This window comes from Marmota monax, unplaced genomic scaffold (genome assembly GCF_021218885.2).
Source record: "Marmota monax isolate L192 unplaced genomic scaffold, Marmota_monax_Labrador192_F-V1.1 WCK01_AAM20220418_F8-fsc00030, whole genome shotgun sequence".
Lineage (NCBI taxonomy): Eukaryota > Metazoa > Chordata > Mammalia > Rodentia > Sciuridae > Marmota > Marmota monax.
The window spans coordinates 15,069,871-15,096,509 of record NW_026691988.1 but is presented as its reverse complement, the minus strand read 5'-3'; the positions used below and the strand labels follow the sequence as shown (position 1 = coordinate 15,096,509).

The 26,639-nt window shown below is 39.5% G+C and overlaps 1 protein-coding gene across 7 annotated transcripts in view; it reads right to left on the bottom strand.

The window, feature by feature from the left end:
- Utrn (utrophin) overlaps nt 1-26,639 on the bottom strand; it is a 513,444-nt gene that overhangs the window by 435,636 nt on the left and 51,169 nt on the right. For 3 of the 7 annotated variants that reach the window (XM_046450832.2, XM_046450850.2, XM_046450866.2), the window contains exon 1: nt 19,011-19,381. The exons of 3 other annotated variants lie outside the window; for them this stretch is intronic. In XM_046450832.2, coding sequence (XP_046306788.1) covers nt 19,011-19,104 — 94 coding nt within the window. In that variant the 5' untranslated portion in view covers nt 19,105-19,381. Of the gene's footprint in view, nt 1-19,010; nt 19,382-26,639 lie in introns of those variants that run through there. One more of the 7 variants, XM_046450826.2, reaches the window with a different exon arrangement.

Genomic DNA, 26,639 nt, shown 5'->3' with positions numbered 1-26,639 from the left:
ATCGGCTGGTCTACGACAGAACCTTACCTTCCTTCTACAGGTCACCTATGTGCTTCAGAAATGCATATTTTCTGAAAATTATTCTAAATGTTCCAAAATCCATAATGTTCTATTCTACATCAGTTAAATATTATCCCATAACAATTGCATTGTCCATACAATGACTGAGGGGCACAGAAAAAGATCTTATCTAAAAAACGCAACTTCTATTTATAAATTAATAAGGAAGAAATGATGTGTCTAAGTGACTTTGTTGTCTTGGAATATTTTCTTGACAAATCCTAGCCTCACATCCGGCCACTTCTTTATAATGTAGGTAAAAATTTCTTGCAAGTGGCATCTCCCACGGGTATATGCTAGCTGTTTGCAAGTAAATTAACATAAACGGTGCCACTTTAGCACTTCAGCCTTCATACTCACATGATAATTACACAGTCTAGGTTCTCATGTCAGATTAGAATGTGATGCACATAAAATCTCTAATGGCTGCCATAATACTATCCAAAATTACTGAAAATAAATTTCTTTCACAGATCAAATTACCACTGAATCTAGATTAAAAAAAAAAAAAAAAAGGCCTTGTTAACTAACCTCTCAACTTCTTCACTTTTCCTAAAATAGAAGTCATTTAAATTCCACTTTCAGTTTGGCTATTCACTTGTTTTCTTCCCAAGTAAGCTTGAACACTATGTTGGATGTTTCTCTTTAATAACATCCTGCCAAATGACACTGAGAGAAAACCATTAGATCACATTAACTGAAGCATTTGGCTTCAGAGTAAAGTGTAAAGAGTGCATGATCAGGAGTGGTTTCATCAGAGCAGAATTACCAATCTACTCTTCATGATCCATTACAGAACCCCATGCAGCCCTTAAAGCTGAAATTATTTAGGTCCTTCCTTTATTTTTTCCCCATCATCAGACAGGCATATCCATCCCATCTATCCCACACAAAAACAAGAACATCTTTGTCTAGCAGGACTTTTTTTTTTTTTTACATTAAGTATGAGTCCGCTGCCAAAGGAAAGGGATGAAATTTATTTCAGAGAAGCAGGATAAACAGGAAAAACTCCTCACCATTCCGTATTTTGTATGCAGATGTCCATGTCTAAAAGAAATGAAAACCATATCTTCTGTGGTAGGCCAAATAACACATTCCCCTTCCCAAACCCCAGCAAAAGGTACCCGTGTCCTAACGCCCAGATCCTGTGAACACATTTGGTTACATGGCAAGGAATAACTGAAAATGCAGAGAGAACTCAGGTTGCCAATCAAGTGGCTTTAGGAAAGGGAGACTGTCCTGGATCATCCTGATGAGCCCAACCTAATCTCAGAGGTCCTTATATGTGAGGAAGGGGAAAGCCCGAGAGTATCAGAGCGAGGAAAGTGAGGGGCTCCACCCACCATTGCCGATTTTGAGCTGGAAGGGGGCTGTGAACATGGTCAGCCTGTTGGAGCTGGAAAGGACAAAGAAACAGATTCACTTCTAGAGCCTCTAAAAGGAACGCATGCAGCCCTGCCAACATCCTGAGTGTAGCCAACGAGACCTGTATCAGACTTCTGACGTCCAGAGCTGAAAGATAAGAAATCTGTATTGTTCAAAGCCAGCAAACTCATGCCAATTTCATACAGCTGCAAGAGAAAACCAACACACCCCCTCATCTGCAGCACATCTTGGTCATTCAATCCCTGCCTGTGAATCACGAACTGGGAAGTATAAAATCAGAAGTAGAAGCACAAAGTAGCCCAGGCAGAGCTTATAGGTATCCGAGCTGCTAGCCCCAGCCAGAGTGACATACAGATCAGCACCAACATACAAAATCTACACAAGGGCCATCTCACACACACCGACACCAAATCAAGGAAAATTGACCCCAGTGGCTCCTTTTACCTTTCACAGAGGAAGCATAAGAAACAGTGGGGAAGCGGGTCACAGTCAGAGGCAGTTCCTGCAGGTTATCAGCTGAGCTTCCAGTCTAGAAAATGAGCATGTCACTCCAATGAAGGAGAAGAATCATCCTCACACAAGATCCTTCCACCACAGCTAAACTCAAGAGAGGAGTGAGCTCAGCTTTTGGCAGCAGAATCTTAAGTATTAAAATCCATGCAGTGAGCTTTGGCATAATTCAATTTAATTGCTCACCAGAGCCAAGATATTCACAAGTTACCAATCTCAAAGTCCAGGTACTTTCCTTCGAGGTACTACAATAACCCCCTATACTATGTACCGCATGGTGTGTATCCTAATCACCTTGGATAGAAAAACCTCTGATCATGAAATTCCTCACACTCAAAACCTCCAAACAATGCTGACTGCCTTTAAAATCATGCATATCCAGGGGCTGTGGCTCAGTGGTAGAGCATTTGCCGAGCATGTGTGAGGCACTGGGTTTGAGTCTTAGCACAACATATAAACAAATAAATAAATAAAGGTCCATCAATAACTAATAAATTAAAAAAAAATCATACATATCCATATGAAACTGGAATAAGTACATGCATAGTACCTACTATGGTATATGGCACACTTTTCTATAGCTGACCCTATTAATTCTGATCCTGTACCTGGACCATCTTCCTTCAGCCCCTGTGAGCCTATCAGATTCCATATAGCAAATGATCCTCTCTTTGATGAAGCCTTGAGACAGAGCCTCTCCTCTAGCCCTGTGCCCAGCCCATTCCCACATTTTAAATTTAATTCCTATTATAACAAAACAATCTATATATCCACGCTTACACGATCTACTTTCCTAGTGAGATTCTTAATTCTTAGAAGGAAAGAATTATCTTATTCTCTGGTCTCTCTCATATACTTTCATAGGTACCATCAATATAAATAAATATTTACTGAATCACTAAAGTAATAGCCTGACATATCCTTAGATGAAAGAAAAAAAAATCCCGATATTTCAGAAGAAATCAGGAGTTGGCTATATAATAAAACAACTTCTTCAACAGAAATAATTCGACTCCAGTTGGAGAAGATAATGCTAAGTGAAGTTAGCCAATCCCAAAAAAACAAATGCCAAATGTTTTCTCTGATATAAGGAGTCTGATTCATAGTGGGATAGGGAGGGGGAGCATGGGAGGAATAGACAAACTCTAGATAGGGCAGAGGGGTGGGAGAGGAAGGGATGGGGCAGGGGTTAGAAATGATGGTGGAATGTGATGGACATCATTATCCAAAGTGTATGTATGAAGACACAAATTGGTTTGAATATACTTTGTATACAACCAAAGGTATGAAAATGTGTGCTCTATATGTGAAATATGAATTGTAATGCATTCCGCTGTCATATATTAAAAAATCAATTAAAAAAAAGAAAGAATTCAACTCCAGTGAAAGTTAAATGTTTTAGGAGTGTTTTTGCTTTGTTGGTTTTCAGCAGGGAAAGAGTCTAATGGGAAGAGCAGAAGGAAGAGTTTGTATGCCTGCCCATCTGCAGTTGTCGCTACCTCAGAATCAAATTCCTACCAGCTGAACCAGGACTAGAAGCTGCCCTGAGAGAGAAGAGTCCAGACCCAGCCTGAAAGCAAGCGAGTCACAGCACTGCAAAGACGATCCAACCAGGCCAACTCATCATTGAGCATCTCACACTCCACCAGCTCTGGGAAAACCAGGCTTCCAAAGTGTCAATTTCAAAATTAAGCTACTATTATAATTTAAGACTGATGGCAGCCAGCATTTGTGGCAATTCACTATATACATGGACATATGCAGAGAATTAGTTAAGTAAAAGCTGGGGCGGTTAGTTCCTTCATGGACATGGACAGACTAGAAGTCAATCTTTTCCTAATTTCTTAATCAAAAGCCTAGAAAATGCACAGAAAAGAAGATGAGCAAACATACGGTCCTATATGATATTAGTTGTCAGGTGCCTTGGTGTCTGTATTTTTAATTTAAGGATCATAGTATGTCCATCAAATATTACACATGATTATTAAATTATTTTGAAAACATAAACATAATGAAACTCAAAGTGCTTAGTACAAAGAAAGCTGGTTCAAAATTATGTTTCAAATAGCAAACCAATACAACGTAAAACTTAAGAAAAATGAAATGGGTATACCTACAATTAATTCTCTAACCACATTTCTTAGCACAACAAACTCAACCTGAGCAAGCTGGCACACAGTAGGTCCTCAACACACCTGAGTGGTAACCACAGTGCAATCTCAGTTTCAAAGGTCATTGGTTGTAAGGAGCCAGCATATCACTGCATTAAGCTGAAATCAGCTTTTCAGATCACATAGAGAATGGCACTTGTCATTTTTTTTCTACATTCTCTGCCTTGTTTCTAAAAACTATTCAGGTGTCAATGCCAACCTTTCTACCTCATCTTGGCAAAGTTTAATTGGAACAGGCAGTTTCTCATGACCTTCGAGTCTGTGTTCAACAATGAAATCATTTGGCTTTATATCCTATCCAGTTATTAATCACATACAACAAAGAAAGAACTTTCACACGGAAAATGTGAAACCTCTGCCAGCCAACATTCACTCCAGTTCCCATTCAGTTACAGCGAAGGTCATGGAAGACTATGCAATGACCTCGTCTTTTTGCAAACTACATTCAACAATTTGCTGGAGAGGAAACTGAACAGTTATGTGACTCTATGACAAATGTTCCTGGAGCTGTGCAGTCAGAGAGTGCACTGGGGGACAGCAGCTGGGCCCTGGGCAGAGAGAAAGGAGGGAGGAGAGGCAGAGAGCTGGGTGCCCCTACAGGACCCATTGCCTGACATGGGATGCCCACACCAGGACCTCAGCAACCCCACCTCACCCATTTAAAGAAAGCCAGTGGGGCTGGGGATGTGGCTTAAGCAGTAGCGCGCTCGCCTGGCATGCTTGCGGCCCGGGTTCGATCCTCAGCACCACATACAAACAAAGATGTTGTGTCCGCCGAAAACTAAGAAAAATAAATATTAAAATTCCCTCTTTCTAAAAAAAAAAAAAAAGAAAGCCAGTTATATATTCTAGCTGAAATCAACTTTTTAGAAATCAATCTCAACAACTTTATTTTTTTCAATTAACAAAGCAAATGTTTACAACTCTGTTCTTTTTGTTGTTGTTGTTGTTGTTGTGATGATGGTTCATTTGGCCCTTGATTTTATTCTCTCAATTGTGTGAGGAAGTGGCAGCATAATGAATATAATGAATATAATCCTTCCAGCCCTACAAAGCCCCTCTTAGCATCCAGAAATAGGACCATCTGTTCTGCCCACAACTCCTGGATGGTTTTAACTCAAACACAGGCCTCTGGACTAAGTCCACAATTAAAACTAATATTGCTCTGTCTGCCAAGCTGAAGATATTTCCTAAGGCATTAATAATCAGCTCAAATGAAGGACAAAATTAGGACGACAAAAGATAAAAGTTTTTGTCTTGTTTGTTTTTCCTATCCCTTTCCTAATACCAGTCGGTCTTTATATGAGGAAAGACACAAATGAAAAACTAATCTTTCAGAAATCTTGCAATTCCCTAAATGTTTTAGTCAGTTTTTTTGCTGCTGTGACTAAAATACCCAACCAGAGCAACTGTAGAGAGGGAAAGGTTATTTGGGGGCTCACAGTTTCAGAGGTCTCAATCCACAGACAGCAGGCTCTATTCCTCAGGGCTCAAAGTGAGGTAGAACATCACAGAGGAAGAGTGTGGCAGAAGGAAAAAGCTTGCTTGATGATCAGGAAGAGAGAGAGAGAGATTCCACTCCCCAGATACAAAATATATGCCCCATAGCCACGCCCCCAGTGAACCACCTCCTCCAGACACACCCCCTTGCCTCCACTTACCACTCAGTTAATTCCATCAGGGATTAATTCATTGATTAGATTAAGGATATAGCCAATTATTTTTCCTCCAAACCTGCTTGCATTATCTCACATGTGAGCTTTGGGGGACACCACATCTAAACCATAACCCTAAGTCAGTCCACAGTGTGAAGATGTGGGCTGAAGGTCACGTCTCCAAGGTACAATAAATGCCACTCTGCCATGGCTCTAAAGCATTCTGTAGGCTAGACAGGTCTTCAAAAGATTTCTGTTCTCCAGATTTGATCTCTTCTCTTGTTTCAAGAGTCAAGGTCAAAGGAAAATTTCCTTTGTTTCCCTGTGAGAAGCAGACCCAGAGATAAACATTCAAGTCTTAATAGTTTATTTTGGAGGTGGTCCTAGTAAACACTAGCAGGGAGTAAAGAAATGAGACAGGGAAGTAAAGTTAGCCAGTGAAACGGTCATTATCAATCAAGTTACCACTGCAATTCACCTGGGAACTTGGACAACCCATGTAAAATGCTCATCTCAAAGTTGGATCAACTGAGACAGCAGAAAACTAGAGAATTTATACCTCAGCAGTCACTCACTGGGGTGGGGGTGGCGGGGGCAGCTGGGGGTAAGGGACTGGCACTTCCTGCCAGCCCTGGGTGTGTATGAGCTTGTCCAGACAGAGCATGCCTACAGGCAAAGGAATGTTGGTGCCCACAGCTGTAAGTCCTATTACCTGGAAATGCCAGAGAAGAGGGTATGAGTGGGGCCAAGAGTCCCTGCTGTAGCTAGGATCAGAATTATTTCCTGAAGCGTACTTAAGTCAGAGGTACCATGTTTCTTTAACGATACACATCACAGAGTACAAAGTTCTTTTCCACAAAATTACCTCTCAAAAAAGAGGATGTCACCTTATATTTATATGCTGAGTGGTCCCATATTATGGAAAACCATTAATTATTGTCTTAATACAAAACAGCAAAGTACTGTGATGGAAAGACACAGCCATGTGAAAAGACCCCAATCGATGTTCTACATAGAGCTATTAAAAGGTCATGCAAAAAAACAGACTTGTTTATTGAGGGCAAAGACGGAATAGCAGAGTCTCACATAAAAAGGTGAGTAGACAATGGCTGTTATGAGAATCTTGAAATGTGGCAATACAACTACAAAATACAGGAAATGAGATCCTCTTGGCCAGTAATTCCAGAAATTGAACACTAAACAATATGTAGTATTAACAATTGTATGCTAGCTGGATGGCAGAGATACTGGAATTTATATAAAATAATGGTGTAAAGTTTATTACACTTAACTCAGTCCTCTGTAGAACACTCAGTAATGTCTGTCAATAACTGCAAAAATTAAACTTACCCTAGAAATGATATTTCTAGAAATTTATCAGAAACAACTGAAATGAAGGACAGTAACAATGATAATAATGATAGGAAATATTTATCTAGCACTTAAATAGCTATGCCAGACTGCTCGAGTCTATTCTAACTGCTGTGTCAGGCTCTCAACTGGAAGCCACTGTGCCCCTAGGGGACATCTGGCAGAGAGAGGTCTTTACTTGTCACCACTGGTGGATGGAGACCAGAGGTGATGTTAGCCATCCACCATACCTCACAACAAAGAATTATCTGGCCCAAAGTGGCAATAGTGTCCTGGCTGAGAATAGGAGCAGTAACAGTAGCAGTCGTCATTGTCCCCAGGGTACTGGGGTTATATCTGCCCACTTATATGATCCTCACAACAATTTTATTGCATTTTTATGGATAAAATACTCTGTGGATAACTTTTCACTTTACTATTCATTTGCCAATGCACTATAATCTGCAATGTTGAAAAATTAGAAATAACCTGAACACCAAAAAGAAAAAAAGAAATTATGACATGACATAACTACCTGATAGAAATTTGGAAAATGTTCATGAAATCATGTAAAACTAAAGCAACAAAGAAAAACATTACAAATATTACACAATTACAATTATTTTTAAGTGTGGATACAGAGACTAAATGAGATAATAAGAAATAAAAATTACTATTCTGCTAAGATGGTAGCAAAATATTTTTTACTTTATTTATTCTTTTATCTATCTATTTATTTATTTATTTTAAATACATGACAAAAGTTTCCACTTTTGTCTCAATCAAAACAGATGGGCTGTTTTAACTGCTTTATATCTATACACATATAGAGCACAATTTTTCGTATCTATATATAAAGTATGTTCACGCCAATTTATGCCATTATACATGTACTTTTTTGTTTGTTTGTTTTGTTTTTTGTATTACATTAGTATTCTTTGATATAACTATGATTTTTAAAAGAAAAAACTCTCAACAATGGAGAAAAAAATATGGGAAGCTTTTTTAAAAGATTGAAATATCTTTACCAACACAGTTTTGTTTTTAAAGAGAATTTTTTTAATACCTTTATTTTGTTTATTTATTTTTATGTGGTGCTGAGGATGGAACCTAGTGCCTCACAGGTGCAAGGCAAGCACTCTACCGCTGAGCCATAACCCCAGCCTCTAACAACACAGTTTTAAAAATAAGAATTTCCATGGGACAGCACAAAATGTTGTAATGTTATTGATTTAAATTTTGAAGTGACAACACCATTCAGGGTAAGGCTAATTAATTTGGATTTTATATCTACCTCTTTCTATCTTTTGGTTGTTTTGTGGCACAGTATCACCTATAGAGAAACAGCAAATCAAATCTCAATTCAGCCAACTTGATTCATACTAGTGGCTCTATTAATAGTAGTAGTAATTAACAGGAGCATTAATTACAGTGGTTGCATTATTACTGGTGCTATAATTAGCAACATTTATGGAATGCATCCTACGTGGATTACTATGTAATTTAATTCTCACAATATCTACATGGAATGGATGCTTTTACTGTCCCCTTTTTCCACAGAGGTTACTAATACTGAAAAGTGAGCAACTTGCCCAGGTATTTCAGTGTTAGTAAATGGGAGTACCTGAAGCAGAATTCATACAGACTGACTCTGAAGTCCAAGTGCTCCAATCAAAAGGGAAGGACCTGCTCCCACATGCTCCTCCTCACCCAACACCAGGGAACCAATCACATCTACAACACGAGATGTAAAAACTGGCATCTGAAGTAAGTTTACTAATTTGTCTAAGATGACTTAATATCGTAACGGATCTTGTTGCAAATAATTATTTTCATAACCACATTGGCAAATAAAATGTTTGCTAAGAAACAGCCAAGTAAATTCAAAGGAGAAATAGATAAGGCCATCAAAGTGTCTGTAGGAAATCCTGAGATCAACAGTTCTAACATGGGGAGGATTTTCAATAATCCTCCAGTCCCATTGACTATTCTGTTCTCACGTATTTGTGGATTTAAAACACACAAACACACACACACACACACACACACAAACACTTGCTAATAGGAAAATGGAGGCCTTAGAATACACAGCAGAAGGACTGTTTAACCAATTTAAGCATCTGTTTCTGGAATGCTGAAGGGGATGGGAAGGCTAAATATAAAAACACTGTTTGAAGATATTAAATTGTTGGGATTCAATGTCTCTAGTACAGTCTCACCTACCCAGAGCCTATATTACAAAATGAAGTCACAGAAAACAAAATGCTCTGATCTTCCCAGATCCCTGAAGCACAGATTAACTTAACAAATAACAGGGATCAGAGCACTGATAACATATCATCATGGGGAAGTGAGGGGGATTTGGCATAAGGCAAGTATAGTCTCCTGCCCTTGCTTAGCTGCAATCAGCTGAAACCAGGCTGTGGGTGTTTGTGAGGGAGTCTGGAAAAACAACTGGACTCCAAATTCCACATCTCCATGTCCAACAGTCTCTCGTTCCAATAGGCTACAATGTCAGAGGGGAACCTGACAGGTGAGGGCAGGACAGGAGGCAAAAAACCAACCTGTGAATACAACTCACATTTCTTCTGTCCACACAGTATGTGTGTCTAGCAAATGGAGAAAACCATCAAGATGTACCTTAAGCACCAAAAATGTACAATTTTTAATACACGTGATGATTTAACTATATAAAGAAATCCTGGTGTTATCTCACTTTTTGTTTTAAACTTATTAGAAATAAACAACTGAAGTGAAAGATGAGAGCAACAATAATAGAAATATTTAGATAGCACCTATTAACACAGGGATGGGCTGTTTTAACTGCTTTATATCAGGTATTCTTAACCAGTAGAACTTTCTAGGGCCATATTATTAGGACCTTCTGATTATGTGGTCTTCAGTTTGAGGCCTCTACTACACCTGTTAAATATTTTGAATAGTACCCTCTGCCTGAAAAGACAATAAATAATTAAAACAAATAACATGCCTATAGAAGCCTATACAATTATTTCCATTAATACTTCAAATAGATTAGCCAAATGTTAGCCTTTGAAATAACCTTCCCCTTTTCCACATTCTGGAAGGCAAACAACTTTGGAAATATCTGTTTGATAATCTAATTATCACAAGTATTGGCCTATTTGCTTTGTGGACCTATTTGCAACTATGACTACATATGAGAATTCGAAAGTTTTGAGTCTGAACTTGCACACAAAAAGAATTCAAACTCAAAACATGATATATGCCATACATATTATTTCATCTATAAATTTACAAAATTTCAACAATAACTCCTGATGAGACATTTGAATTATTATTCATAACAATGACTATGAATAACAATGTATCAATATTGGTTCATTTACTGTGACATAACAGTAATGTGAGATATTAACATGGGGGCCCTCAACCCACAGGATAAACCAGAACTCTCTGTACCATCTTTGTAAATTTTATGCAAATGTAAAACTATTCTAAAATAAGTGTTTATTTCAAAAAAGACATAAATACAAATTATAAAGGTACAGTGTATTTTCTTAAGGAAAAACACAAGAACTAATTCTGGTATGTTCATATTAAATTTTCAGTATTACATACTGTTATCTTTCAAAACAATAAAGATAAATGGCCTAGAATCATTCAACTGATTTTGATGGCATACTGGCCTCCACAGGCACACCTGCTTCCCCTCATTTCTGACTGGAATTCCATCTCATTCACTCACCTAAAACATTCTGAGTCACCAAAACATACCAAGAACAGTGGTATCTCCGAAGACTCAAAAGACAAACAAGAACAGGCCTGTCTTCAAGCTCCAAAGCAAAAGTTCTCAAACATACATATTGACCACCTGGAGAAGATCATTAAAATGTAAGTCTCCAGGACTCACTTTGCAGAGGTAGATTAGATTTTCAAAAATACAGATAACACCTGCATAGATGCTGTGACAGGTGAACACAACTAGGAATTAATGAATTTGATACGAGTAGAGAAGCTGTAAGACGAGAGAAAAGGGAAACCTATACTTGGTGGTTAGGAAGGAATTCCTTGACAAGGTGTACTAGACTGACCACAGGAGGGAATTATTGATGACCTGCTAGCAGAACAAACCATGAGGTCACTCCCTGCTTCCAACTGTCCAATTCCAAGTACATCAACAATGCTTCTCAAAGTCACTGAAATGGCCCCAAAGCATCAACCCAGGCACTGGAAACCAGCAGTACAGATGAGCCTAAATCCAGACACACGAAAACAGGATTCTAATGCCTAGTTGGATGCTATATCCCAGAAAAACCAATTTGCCTCTGTAGCTTGCACAGCCGTTTCAGTAGAAGAGCTTTTTCACATGCTAATTATTTTTCCAATTTTAGCCTACTTGAGTAGCAAACTGGAGTGCCCTGTTGACTTAGGTTGCTTGGCTTTGCTCTTTATTTTTTTTATCTCCTACAATCAGCCTGTTAGTGGGCACATTATTGTCAGGATGTCAATTTTAGCAGCACTCACACCCACTACCTTTCTAATTTACTGTTCTAAATCTGGAAACTGATACCCAAGTGTGAAATAAGAAAACAGTCACGAAATAAAGCCTTAAGGCACTGACTTTGTGGTGTGCCTGCCTTCCAGGGGGCAAATGTCCATCACAAGCTCTGTGTGCACAGTCTGTAAGGCACAAGCAATGATCCCATGCAGCCAGTGAGTAGAATCATTAAGTTTAAAACCAGATTTAAAAGACTCCAATGCTTCCATGAACTACTACCACAGGATGCAGGAAACAGCAGGTGCTCGATAATTGTTCACCAAATCATTTATTTTTGGCCTCCTACTCTATTTTTTCCTCCTCATTTCTAATTCTGAGCCATGTGTGGTGTAGTTGAGGTTGATAGAAAACAGGGCACTATTCAAGAAAAATAGATGAGAAAATTTAAAAACTTAGAGGGAAATCAATGCTTATGTGCTTCACAACAAAAACCCAATATGCTAAGAGTGATTCATCATAAAACACTAGGCAAATACTATTTACTAAATGTCTTCCAGACTATGGGAAGTAAATGTCAATTCTTTATTTCAGTAATCAAGATGCAGATTTACCTTCAACACTTTCTATTTTTATTTAGATTTTACTGCTCAGAGAAATTCTGCAGCATAAGGCCTAGCAACCAACCCAGTGAATACACAGAAAGCAATCTCAAGGACTTTTTAAAAATTCAGTACACCTCATTTAACCACAAAATAAATTCTTGTCATAAAACGTAAGATTCTCTTTGTAATAGCAGGAGAAATGAACAGGCAGGAGATGGATAGACAAGAAAGGCTCCATGGGACACAAAAAGGGACATGAGAACTATTTCCTCAGTCCACTTGCAGAATATCTACAACTTCCCTGTTTAAAAATCCATCACTTTGAAATACATAAGAGCAAAGACAGAACATGGCCATTAGTTTAAAGAACTCACATGAGCAGAGTTAAAACATAATAGTTATTTTCATTTTGAGATGTTTTTCTCTCCTGTTCCCAAGTGTGCCTTAAACCATTCTCTCTCTCTCTCTCTCTCTCTCTCTCTCTCTCTCTCTCTCACACACACACACACTCTCTCTCTCTCTCTCTCTCTCTCTCTCTCTCTCTCATACTCTTTCTGCTGTATGACTAACTATTCAGTTAGATAATATATATTCATTAACAACTAACTAACGAGTTCTTATTAGATTGGCTGATGCTAGATTGCATAGGTGGGTTTGAGTTATCTCAAAAGAAAGTCAATCTGCCATAAATTTCATCTGCAAAACAGAGGAAGCATGCGATCCAGAAGTCAACAAGAAAATAGGCCAGGTCAGAAGCCAGGAGACTAGCCCTGGCAGAAAGTTCCCAGTAAGGGGCTGGTTGTGCCAGTAGAAGAGGGTCAGTGCTGGTGTGATAAAAGGACCTGCTTCTCAGAGGGCCAAGTGGATTGCTATCTGACCAGGTATTTTCACTGATGAAACGCAAGTGACCTGGAAGAATCTGTGGGAGGTGCCTATCTTTCCAGCACCTTGTAGCCAGCCTCTCTGAGTATCCGGATCAGCGGCATTCAACTGACATCTCTCATGTTCCCAGACTACCAAGACAGTTCTCCTCTATTTGGAGAAATAACTTCACTGCAGACTAAATAAAGCTTTTTATATAAAGCACCAAAAGGCAAATAGGTCATGTAGCACAAAATGATTGGGGAGGCTTGTACCCCTTCTCGTGGTTCACCTGGCTTGCCTGCAAACAGTAAAAACCCTTCTGAACAAATGAAAGTGAACTTTGAAACCAGCAAAACATTTCTGACACCCTGCCACAAAGACACCCTCCAAGCAACTGCAGGCCATTTGCTGTTCTATAAGGCTATTTCCTGCCATGGAGTAGATCTGTGGTTAAAGGAGCCCAGCCTAGAATTACAGTCTCAAAACTTTGATGTGAAAAATCACTAACAGATCAGAATTGAAGGATGAGGACAAACTGGTAAATTTTCAAGATAATGGTGCATGTGGGGCCTCGTTTAAACTAATGTCTTATTGCACCTAAGTCTTTCTGGTATTCACTACAAAATCTCTACTATCATAAGCAGTCATTATTTGTTATAAATTTTTCCTCAATTTGGCTAAGTTACATGCCAGAATGTTACATACACACATTTAAAGACTAACTCAGCCCATTTTCCTCTATCGTGCAACTGAGGAAACTGAGGCTCAGAACGCAGCATGGTTGGCATTACATTTTAAGTCTAATTCCACAGCCCCTCTCTACTAATCTAACATGTTCCATAAAATACATGGAAGATACGTTTCTCTCTAAATTATCCTAGGCTTGCTCTCCATATGAAAATAATTTATTAAGTGTATAAAAAATGTGATAAAGTAGAAAGAGCACCTATATAATTACTAGTCTCAGCACAGCTCAGGATGACAGATTCCACAATGAACCCACAGAGAAGGAGAAAATATAGACTCTCAGTCCAAACACTCAAACTTCTATCCAGAGATCTGGAAATAATATCCGTCTTTTAAGTTAGAAGTTCACCATCTTAAAACTCAAAAGAAATTCAAGTAAGTCATTCACAGTCTGCCATTGTGGGAGTAGGAATATCTTTTGGAATCATGAAGAGTTTAAAAGTCAGAAATCCAAACTCCAGAAAAAAAATGAGAAAAAGGCAAAAGGCAATTTGTTGAAGAATTCACAGGAAGGGCCTGCAAACATATGCAGAGAAGTTCAATTGCACAAAAAAGAAAAGCAAGTTCAAACACAGATCTACCACTTTTCACTTCTCTACCCTTTGTGGATGTCAATTTAACTGTAAAAGCATATTTGCGCCAATAATTACCCCAGTGGACTAAGATACATGTACACGGGTATTTTTAGTATATTTTTAACGGGATGGCCCCAACACAGAATGATTTCAATTTTGGTTCAAAGAGAAAAACTTTATTTGTGGGAACCTACACATAAAGCCTTATATTTGCATACTGATAAGGAAAACATGTAGCTAGGACAAATAAAACTATTAACCATGGTTATCATGGGGGAGAGGGAATGATAGTTTTCTGTTTTGCATAATTTTCAATCTGCATTGAATGTTTTTCAAGGAGTCTGAATAATTAACGTATTTTTAAAGATTTTTTAAAGCATTACTAAAAATTAGATTTGGGGTCAAAAAGTTCTTCTAATAAAATGTTCCTTGAACTTGATATCAATTGCATAGCCATTGTACAATAATCTCTGCCCAGCTCATAATCCACCTTTCGAGTCTGATTTCACAAAGTGTGACCTATGTTCCTTTAGTCCTAGACTAAAATTTCACTTTGACACAATGGTAGAATTGGACTATGACTCAGCTTCCTCTTCCAAACAATGAAAGTCCTAGAGCAGTGGGAAAAAACTACTTGAGTTGCTGGTTCACTGAACTGTTCAAAGTAAGGTCAAAGTATTGGGGCAGGAGCGAGGAGACCACCGTGCTCATGTCATACCAGTCCCCTCAATGTCTCTCCAACCAAATCCTGGGATTTGCTAATGGTTAGAATAGGAAGCACCTGGTGCCCTCTATGGAGGGGTCAGAGAACCCAAATGAAAACATGAAACAGATCCAGGACCAGTTGCTGAACATGCCTTTCAAGTAATGCCAAGGAAAAATAAAATACACTAAAAAGAAGACGGGTGCACAGTTCCAGCTTAAACATTTTAATGAATGTAATGAACATAATGTGTGATTTCCTGTTCCTAGACTCTAAAGAGCAGGCAAAGCCCATTATTAACTGACTAAATTTTTATAATTTTTACTAAATTTTTATACTTTTTTTTTAACTTGGAGTGATTACTATAGCTTGCAAAATACTTCAAAACTTATTACACCAAGAATCCTGACCACAATCCTGGAGGGAATCCTACCTATTGAGGGATCTCATCTCAGAGGCTCAGGGATTCAGTCCATGGTGGGGGTAGCTGGGGCCCAGGACTTGAGTGCCAGGTCACACCCTCCAAGTATCATGTTCATCACATGGCTCATCACCCACTCCCCAAGTCTTTTTCAAACAAGTCATGCTCTCTTCCTTTCTCAAATATAACGATTCTTCTGCTTTTTAATCATATTCCACCCCGGCAGATGACCATGGTCCTTTCAGTCAGCCAACTTGTGTTTGCCTTCTCACACAACCTTCCCAGGACCTCACCCCGCAGAGGAAGAATGATCACCTTTATTTTCCTGCCATCAGCCCCTCCCCAGAGTAAGATATATACCAGGTTCTCAATGTTGACGAAATAGGTGAAAGAATAAAAAATAATGAAAGACATCAGCAATCCAACTGGGTTGCAACAAATGAGCCAGGGTCAGGGAGAACCTCCTGAAAGTGTCATCAGATGGCCACTCCTCCTCCCTCTCCCTCCTCTCCCCCTCACATGCAAGTGCACACGTACCGGCGCACACAGTCCAAGATGATCAGAAAGTCTCATGCCTGTGCTTGGGAGGTTGAGGCAGGAAAATCCCAAGTCATGAGTTGTTCAAGGCCAGCCTCAGCCACTTAGTGAGAATCAGTCTCAAAATGAGGGGCAGTGGGGGGTGGATTAAAGAGCTTGGGATGTAGTTCCATGGTATAGCACCCCTGGATTCATCCCCAGTAACACAAAAAGTATTTTAAAAAATAATAAATATATTTAATATCAAAATTGTTAAATTATAAAATATAATATTTTATATAAAATGATATCATATTCAAATATAACATTTTATATATTTTATATTATAAAATGTTATCTTTTGTGCTTTAAAATCTCATGTTTTGTGGTATGTATCATTATATTGCAAAAATATTATATATGTGTGTATATATAATACTCAACGTTTTCAGCCAGCCTTGTCCCATGAGGATACCCAGAAGAGCCACCTGCTCCCCAGAGGAACAGCTAGAGCTTCTTCCCAGATGACGCCCAGTTCTGAACACACCACCCCCTCCCACAGCACAGAGGGAAGCTAAGCCTCTGTCCCACCCTCCTGTTGCCCAAAGGAAGCCTTTCAGGTGCTGAGCCCTTCCTGCCTGGCAGCCACAGCTGGGGCTGGGGTACAGTGCAGTCAGCCTCTCTCCTCCCCAAGGTGTCAGTCGGAGGGGGATGAATAACATCCCCTTTTGCCCCTCTGTGGTGGCTCCACAGTAGGCACACTTGGAAAGCTTCTAAAAAGCTTCAAAGTCAAGGCCTCAGGCCAATGACATCAGGATTCCTGGCTGGGGGTCTTCAGCACGGTGGTGTTTCTAATACTTGGTTTTGAGACTTTTAATCTGTCCATCTAAAAAGGAAACGGCCAACACAGATGTGGAGTCCTGTCAGACAACAAGGGAGCAGGAAGGGTGGCACGAGGAGCAGGCACTCCCAGGAGCAGCTTCCTGAACAGGGGAAACTTGCAGACACAAATCATCCGGGCATTCACAGATGCCTAGGTGCCCCAGGATGCCTCCCAAGGATCGTTCTCATTTCACATTTTCAATTTATTTTTTAAACTTTGGTCTCCCTCTGAATACTTTAACCACCAGTGAAATGTTATTTTTAACATGAAACATCACTACCACTAATAAGATCACCAAAGAAATCTACACTACAGAAATAAACAAATAACAACACAAAAGAAAACCTGGGCTCCATAACAACCTATGAGGAGAAGCTGGACCCTGGTGGAATTTCATATGGTAACCACACTAGTTTGGTTTTCTATTTTTATTAAAATAACATGCCCTGAGATACTTTTTTTTTTTATTAAAAGAAATGCTTTCTATTTTCCTAAAGCCTTGACTGGCCAGAGAAGAGGAAAGAATGCTATCTAAATAGACCAGAAATCAGCCTACACAGCATTTAAATATATTTGAAGCTGTAGTCCACTCACTGAGTTTGCTTGCTATTTAAAGGTTTGTCTGTATTTTTCTTCTAATGGTCTTGTAATTTCAACCACTCTAACTACCCAGACCATCTGTAGCAAGACAGTAAGACAAAAACTAGCCAAGACTGCAGACACTATTCATGCTAAGGAAAGAAAGAGGATTACACGAGAATACAAAGAAATTTAGAAAGGCTACCATGCTGCAACCAATGGCTGCTTCTAAGCATAGGGCTTTAATTTGGGTCCACGGAAGGTATTTCAATTTTGTGTTGCGGCCACATCATTCTTCAATAAGAGAATAAAGTAGGAGCCAATGAGGAGAACTATAGCACAGTGATATCCTGTGACACTTGGCCAAGAAACCAAGCTCACTAAGAAGCTATAGGCTGCTTCATTCATTTTCATTTAAATTTGCTCTGTGTTGTGGATATTTACAGTACGTACTCACCATCTCATTCATATGGATCTCGAAAGGAAAACATTAAGGGAAAGAGTAATCTCAAAAAAAAAAAAGAAAAAATGTTTTTAACTCTAAGTATCCTACAAGATTTTCCCGAGTGACAATATTCATTCATGAACTATATGGTCAAACAAAACACATTAGTTGAATCTTTTTCTCAGGAAGCTCATAAGACAGTACAAACATACATCCATTAAACAAGATGTGGATGTCTGAGCCGGGCACAGTGGCGCATATCTATAATCCCAGAAGCTCAGGAGGCTAAGGCAGGAGGATCTGGAGTTCAAAGCCACTTCAGCAATTTAGTGAGGCCCTAAGCAACTTAGTGAAACCTGTCTCTAAATTAAAAAAAAAAAAAAGTTTTTTAAAGAAGGGTTGGGGATGTGGCTCAGTAGTTCAGCACCCCTGGATTCAATCCCTGGTACAAACAAGAAAGAAAGAAGGATATGGATGACTGAACTTAACGAGAGAAAAGCACAGATGACACTCCTCTATGACACATTTGCATGTCCCCTGGATAAGCCATACCCAAACAAAACCCCCATTGATAATGCCTCCCCAAAATACAAATGACTAATTCTGCCCTCTCTCAGAACTGAACTACAAATTTTTTAAAATTAAAATGCTTTCTCCACCAAGAGACCAGAGCGAATACCATATGGGATGAGGTCTATCAATATTCAGCACCACAGAGGAAACTCCCTCTGACAGTGAGCAGCCAACACAGAGCAAGCTGCTTTGAAAACAGCGAAGCACACTAGTCACAACAAATTTAAGGTTCCTTGGCGCTCTTCTTCCAATAACTCTGGCAAGTTGTCACCTTCAGAAGTGCATTCTGAAGCCCGCGGTGCTGGTCTCCCCTGCTCAGGGTACACAGGCGTCAGGAAGGGCAGGCCTGTCACCGGCCCTGGGGCCTGCCCTCAGCAGCTTGGTTATTTAACAAATTCGGCTCAGTGAGTGAAAGAGAGAGCTCTGCCTTGGCTGACATCCTCTTTTCGAAACCTTGCTGGCCAGGCATCTCAGAAGTTGACAAACTTACCTGGTATTCGCTTGCAAGTTTGCAAAGCTGCTTGCCCGGGGAAATCAAATCTACACTTCTTCCAGTTTAGTGCGGTGGCTGTCGGGCGGCTCATCACCTACATTTGCTGAGATGATGAGGAAAAGGATGCAGAGGAAGTGGACAACCAAAGCGGACTGCGAACTGCACACTGGGATGTCCTGTTTTTTTGTTTTTTTGGTTTTTTTTTTGGTGGCTTTTATTTTTCCCACGAGAGGATCTGACTAAACCTAACCCCACCTCCCCTGAAGACAAGACAGGAAGTTACACTCTGCAGTCAGTGAAAACTCCTTAGGTAGTTTTTGTTGTTATTGTTTTTCTTTCTTTTCTAAGTCATGCGAAGGGCCTTTGAAAGTTCCTGATCTGCTACAGAGAGATGATGACTTTTCCTCCTGTTTGGGCAGTGTCCAATGGCGAGGGGCACCCACCCCCGTCCCTCCCACTAGGTATATAAATAAAGGCATTTGCCCTCCTGACTCTGCCATTGGCCTGAAGAGTCTGGTTACATATTAACTGTACTTCAAAGAATAACTCAGACTTATTATTTCACTTTAGTGTCCACATATTCCTTAGGGAAATGAAAGTCAAAATAATTGCTTCTTAATCCCTTGTAAATTGTTTTTATGGAAAGAATAAACTTAACCACACAGAATTATAAGATAAAAGGTAACCACTTTGACTCATATTTTCCATACTATTCTATGTTGGGTATTTGCCACAGTCTCTTGCTATCATTATGCACATGCTATCCACACATATGTAAAAAGCAAGAAACATTATTATTCATATTATTGCACCTGCTTTCTTTATCTTTATCTGATTTTTCTCTTTTCTGCTTTGAAATAAAAACTTTCTTCTTATTGCAAAAACTTTCATTGAATATGTACCCCTATTAGAATGCAGACCAGTTGGAATTAAAAGGCTGCTGAATTTCTGCTGCTGGCTGAGGTATAGAAAAGAAAAGTCTACAGAGCAGAATCTGAATGGCCCTGGCACAAATATTTCCTTTATGCTTCAACCTCTGAATCTGTGAAATGGGACAGTGACCTCGGCTTGTTGTCTCATAGGTTTGTTGTGAGGATAGAGAGACACAGTGGAAAGTACAGTGATACAGATTATGTCAAATAATCTAAGCCCAAAATGGGTAACAATTTTATGGGTATACAATTCACATGATATATGCAATTCCCCATTAACAGTGTATAATTCAAGGCTGATCAGCACATCCACAGAACTATGCAGCGATAACACAATCAATTTTAGAAAACTTCATCCCCCCCCCAAAAAAAAAAAAGCAGACAACCTTCATGCCCTCTCCCCACCCCTGCCCAAGGCAGCAACTAAAATGTACTTCTGTTCTCCACAGATTTGCCTGTTCTAGATATTTCATATAAATGAAAACTCAAGATACAGTATTTTATGACTGGCGTATTTTTTTAGCATGTTTTCAAGATTCTACATTGTAATATGTATCAGTGTTTGATTTTTATGACTGAATAACATTCCATTACCAAGCATGGTAGCTCAGGCCTATAATCCCAGCACTTGGAAGGCTGAGGTAGGAGGATCTCAGCAACTTAGTGAGGCCCTAAGCAACTTAGCAAGACCCTGTCCCAAAATAAAAAATAAAAAGGGCTGGGTTAAATCCCTAGTACCAAATAATAATGATAATAATGTTCTGTTACATAGATAAAATACATTTTACCAACTCATTCATCAGTTCATGGATATCTGGCTTGTTTCTATCTTTTTGGCTAATATGAATCTTTTTTATGTTTTGTACATCTGCGAACACATCTTATATGTGGGCATATGTTTTCATTTCTCTTAGAGCTACATCTCCTGGAATGGAATTGCTAGGTAAATCTATGCTCATACCTCTTGAAGAACTACCAGTTTTCCAAATTGTACCTTTGTACATATTCATCAAATTCTCTACATCCTCACCAACACCTGTTGCTGTCTCTTTTTTTATTATAGCCATCCTAGGAGGTATGAAGTGGAATCTCAATGTCATTTCATTTCCTTGGTGGCTACCAAAGCCCAGTTTGATCAGTACCCTGAAATGTCCCTGTTCTCAAAGGAAGAACTAAATATTCAAAACAACACAAAATGAGCACTAAGATATGGTCACCATCTGATCAGAATGGACCTTGGCAACAGCACGCAATATCCTGCTATGTCCATCTTTAGCAGTGGCCAGTTCCAACAGGCATCAAAGAATTCCAGCATTTTTACTGGGATAGCTGTCCAGGTTCCTACCCACAGAAGGTCAGGGGCCTTCAGGTTTGCATCTCCAGGAGGGGGCTGCTTAAGCACCTCCTCACCAGAGGGTTACTTCTGAAATCTCTTAAGAATATGAAATTCTAAAGATAAACATGACACTTCAATCCATGACCAATCCATCTTTTCCACCTCTCTTTCTGTATATATCTCATATATAGAAATAAGCCCAATTAAAGCAGCCTTTTGTGAGTAAATAGTTAGAATTATTTTTAGGAAGAGATTTTAGGCCAGATGTGTTTCAAGATGGAGAATCTCACAAACGTTGAAGATAGTCAAGGGGATAACAAGCCAGGCACAGTGATGCACGCTTATAATCCCAGCAGCCAAGGAGGCTGAGGCAGAAGGATCAGGAGTTCAAAGCCAGCCTCAGCAAGAGCAAGGCACTAAGCAACTCAGTGAGACCCTGTCTCTAAATAAAATACAAATAGGGCTGGGGATGTGGCTCAGTGATTGAGTGGCCCTGAATTCAATCCCTAGTAACAAAAAAAAGGGGGGGGAGGGGGGATTAAAAAATCAGGATCTAGACCCAAGCAAAAATTTCCCCTTCCCTGTCAAAAGCAAGATGTAATTCTTTCTTTTTTTAAAATCAATTCAAAGAGATTATCACATTTTTCAGATTTTACTTTGTTTGAATAGATTTATGTATAATGATATTAAATACCTCTTTCCTAAAACATCCTATTTGGGATTTAAATTTTTAATCCCTAAAATAAAACTCAACAGAACAAAATCCATATACAACAAAGAAAATATCAAAAGGGTACAAATTTTCAAAAATAAAAACTTTTTTAAAAAAAATATTCCAATGTAAGGCCCCAGGCCTCACAACATGGATTAATAATAGAATTCATCCATCCCCTAAAAACTTTTCCATGTCCCAAGGCTGCACTATGTAACTCATTGTTTTCATTACTTCTTGGCATACAGCTAACTATGAAACTGACCGATGAACTTTCCTCTGTCAAATAGAACTTTCCATTGTGGGAAATTTCTAGAACATTCATATTAAACTAAGAGAAAATGTCATCATGGTTCAGGAGCAAAGAAGATGGCATAACTTCTGAACCAGCTTCTACACAGGAAAAGCAGACCACTGAACAAGTATACAGGCTTCCCTGGAATCTCTCTCAAACCTTGACCATGAAGAAAATCAGGAGCTATCATCAGTTTACCAAAAGTTTTCTGAAGGCTCTTCTAAAAATATCTAGCAGGAGGCACCTTTGAAAACCCATGTGACATTAGAATCAGCTCTTCACAGATCTGCTCTTCTGCTAGATTACACAGTGGCCTCGTTTCTAGTCCTTGTGAAATCAATAGACCATTTATGTTGCAAGTATCTGTCTAGAGTATGCACTTTCTTATTCAATCTGGGGTTGACAGAAGTAATCAAATTTTGTACATATCACTAGCTCTATTATAGCTCAACAGCAACTGGCTGCCAGCCTCGTCTACTCTCATCAAAAGGGAAAGAAAAGAGGAGAGTGTAGAGAGAGTCTCAAATCAGCTGAAACCACAGGAGGCGGTAGAAGGGAGAGAGTGAAGCAATGGCTTTCCAGACGAATCCTCTCTCCATGAGGGAAACACGTGCCCAGGAGCATCAGTGTGGCCCAACCCAAGCCAGCTGACTTGGCCATTGAAGGCACACATTTTTGTCATTCTTCCTGTTATCTGCAAACCCTCTTGGCTTTGAACATCGTATTATAACTGTCAGTCCAAACTAATGAACCCACTCCTGACCTGCAGAGCGGCAGACAGGAGCTAGTGCCAAACCACACCCTCCAACACCAGGGAGATGAAATGCAAGGAAGAATGCAGCGCCTCCCAAGAACTCCACACACCACTGGCTCCGTTTCCTGACTCCTCTTTATATGCACTTAAACTGGAGTCAAACATTTTTTTCTCAAATCAGAAAAATGTTTCATTAATCTTGTGATACAAACCAGATTAGCCTAAAAAAAAAAAAAAAGAGTGAGAGAGAGAGAAGGAGGTTGAAATTTGACTTTGAAATTTTACTCGATAAGCATTTTTAGAATTTTAATTTCGCATGAAAACCAGGCTCCTGCTAACAGATAGTTAACAGAGACTTCAAAGCAACATGGAGGAGGACACCCCAGATACGATGACAATTTTACTCGTTCCTTTAAACTTTCTACCTTGAAATAATCTTATAAAAGAAGTTGTACCCAGAATTCTCACATGCCCTTCCTTCAGGATCCGGTGGTACTCTTACATAATCAGAGGATAAAGATGAAAACAGAGAATCAACACCAATGCAATACGAAGAACTTATCTACAGATGTGATGCAGATTTCTCCAACTGCTGTGAAATCCAAAATCCCACGTACAAGAGACACTCGAACAATCCAAGATACATCATTTTTGATGAATCGTGGCATCTCTAATGAATGTTTCTAGCCCTCCAAAAAGTGCTGCTTCTCTTCATGTCAATGAGATGGTGTCATTCACCTTTGAGTCGTCCAGAGGAGATGTATTCTTTTTTCCCAGTTCTTCCCGGTGTGTGTTTGTGTGTGTGTGTGTGTGTGTGTGTGTTGGTACCAGGGATTGAACTGAAGGGCACACAACCATTGAGCCACATCCCCAATCCTATTTTGTATTTTATTTAAAGACAGGGTCTCACTGAGTTGCTTAGCACATTGTTTTTGCTGAGTCTGGCTTTGAACTTGGGATCCTCCTGTCTCAGCCTCCCGAGCCTCTGGAATCCCTCTGTGTTTTATCTGTCAGTCTCCCACAAACTTTAAAACACCTCTAGATTACTTATAAAACCTATTACAATGGAAATGCTACATAAATAGTTCTCCTACTGTCTTGTTTACAGAATAATGACCAGGAAAAAAATACAGGTGAAATAGCTTTGAAAACCCTTAACCCAAACTTTGGGCCAGAGAGCTCTGAGTTAGAATCCTTCTCATTTCAGAAAATATGTACAGCACGATTCATGGATTATATTAGAAACAGAAAACTGCACAATCCAGGGAAATTTCCCTTAATCAAACACGTCAGTATTTCCGCAGTCAATATGTTTTACGAACAGTGAGTGGGATCAGAAAGGATTTTGAAAGAATCCCAGCAGGTCGGATCAGGCTTTGCCACCAAACGAGTTCAGGGCAAGCTCAGGTTTAACTGCCAAATCAACTACAAAGAAAATACCTTTTCAGTTCCAGAGCCCTTTTTGGGTGTTTTCTGTAACAGCAGATGAAGGATCATGAATTGGCAACCATGCAATCCACAGTCCTGCCCTCCTCCCACACACCCTTCCCACATCCTTGTTCACCTGGTCTCCAGGTCAAAGTTACCTACAGGGTTCCCCCTGCCTCCAGGCTCTCTTCACTCCAATTCACCCTCCCACGGAGCCCCGAGAGTGATGTTTCTAAAATACCTGCAACTTCCTAGTTCCAAAATTCTTCATGGTTTCTTGTAAGGATGGAGGGTAATCTTCACCAGCTCCACCTAGCTCCCCACAACCTGAACCATGTCCCTTGACTGCACTGACCCTCTACATAACGCCACACTGAAGAAGGATACAAGTATGAACAAGGCATAGTCTGTCCTCAAGACTCTTAGGGCCCAGTGAACCCAGTTATGTATTTATTTAGCAACCGGGTTTGAACCCAGGGGCAGGTCTCACTAAGCTTTTGAGGCTGACCTTGAATTTGTGATCCTCCTGCGTCAGCCTCCCCAGTCACTGGAATTACAGCCATGTGCCACCATGCCCAGCTAATTAACCCTCTTAAATATTTTCGTCAGAGTAATATTTTTTAGAATACTTTGGAATCTCAGGGGATGGGTCCAAGACCTATGGCAGATATCAAAATCCATAAAGGCTCAAGTTCCTTTATAAAATGTTATAGTATTTCCATGTGACTTATGCTCATCCTCCCACAAACTTTAAAACATCTCTAGATTACTTATAATACCTATTACAATGGAAATGCTACATAAATAGTTCTCCTACTGTCTTGTTTACAGAATAATGACCAGAAAAAAAAATCTCCACGTGTCCATTACAGTGTAATTTTTTTTTGGAAAACATTTTTGAACCATGATAGTAGAAGCCATGAATATCAATATGAATCCCATAGATATGAAGGGCTGAACTGGGATATAGCTCAGTTGGTAGAGTGCTTGCCTTGCATGCACAAAGTTCAATACCCAACAGTACAAAAAAAAAAAGATATGAAGGGCTGATTATACAGCTTTTATAATACTCATGGGGCATGTCAGGAATTTTTAATTCATTCTTGTCTAGCTAGGAAATTCTACTCTAGTTCTTGATCACAATAAAGATTATTAACAAAATCCTCTATGTCAACATGGAAAATCATTTTTTGCATGATTTTAATAACATGTCTAAAAATATTACTGTTGATATGGTTAAAACAATCATTTAAAAAAATAAAAATAAAAAAGCAAAGTCTGGAAAAACTTTTTTTAAAAACAAGCAGACCCAAAAAAGTAATGTCAAGGATGTTATTTAATAGGCTGAGTTATTTCTCATGAGATTATTTTTTCCAGAGCACTAAGATATAAATAAAATCTAAAATCATGCCTTTATTTCCATATTAGTGTACTCATAGAATCCAATGACATTATCACCAACAAAATTATGTTAAAGACGGTCAAATCAAAGATCCCACCACCAAACCTTAGAAATCACCCTTAACCACAGAAAGGCCAATCTCAGGTGTACACTTTAAGGAACAGGCCAACAGAAGGAGGGAAACCACATTAAGGTAGTAAGGTTTATTTTCTAATGTTAAAGGTATTTACTTGGAATAACAAATTAAAGGGAAAATTCCTAGAAATCGTTATTTCAGGATTAAATTATATCCTTTCTTACAATTATCTCAGGAAAGCAGCAAGTTGAAGAGGTAGACACCGATCCCAACAAATCCACAGTGACGTGGAAGGAGGCAGAAGGCAGGGTGTGCAGCTCGGCCCTCCACCCAGGGAGGAGACGCGGGCTCTCGGGGGAAACTGGTACAGCCCAGGCTGGCCCTCCTCTCACAGCAGAGTGAGTGTTTTTTTTTTTTGGGGGGGGGGCACGTGTGTGTGTGTGTGTGTATGGGCACACATGTGTGTGTGTGTGGGCACAGCATGTGTGTGTGTGTCGCTTCCAAAACAAGTGGTAATTGCCTGAGACCCACTGAGATGGACATCCAGTGGCTGACCGCGACCACAATAAAGCAGGCCAACACTGCGTGCAGCCAAGTGAGGCCACCACTTTGCAAAAGCAGGATGCCATCTGCAACAACCCTGGGAGGAAGCCCACGAAGCTAAATGCTTAAGGGTCCCTGGGATGGCCAC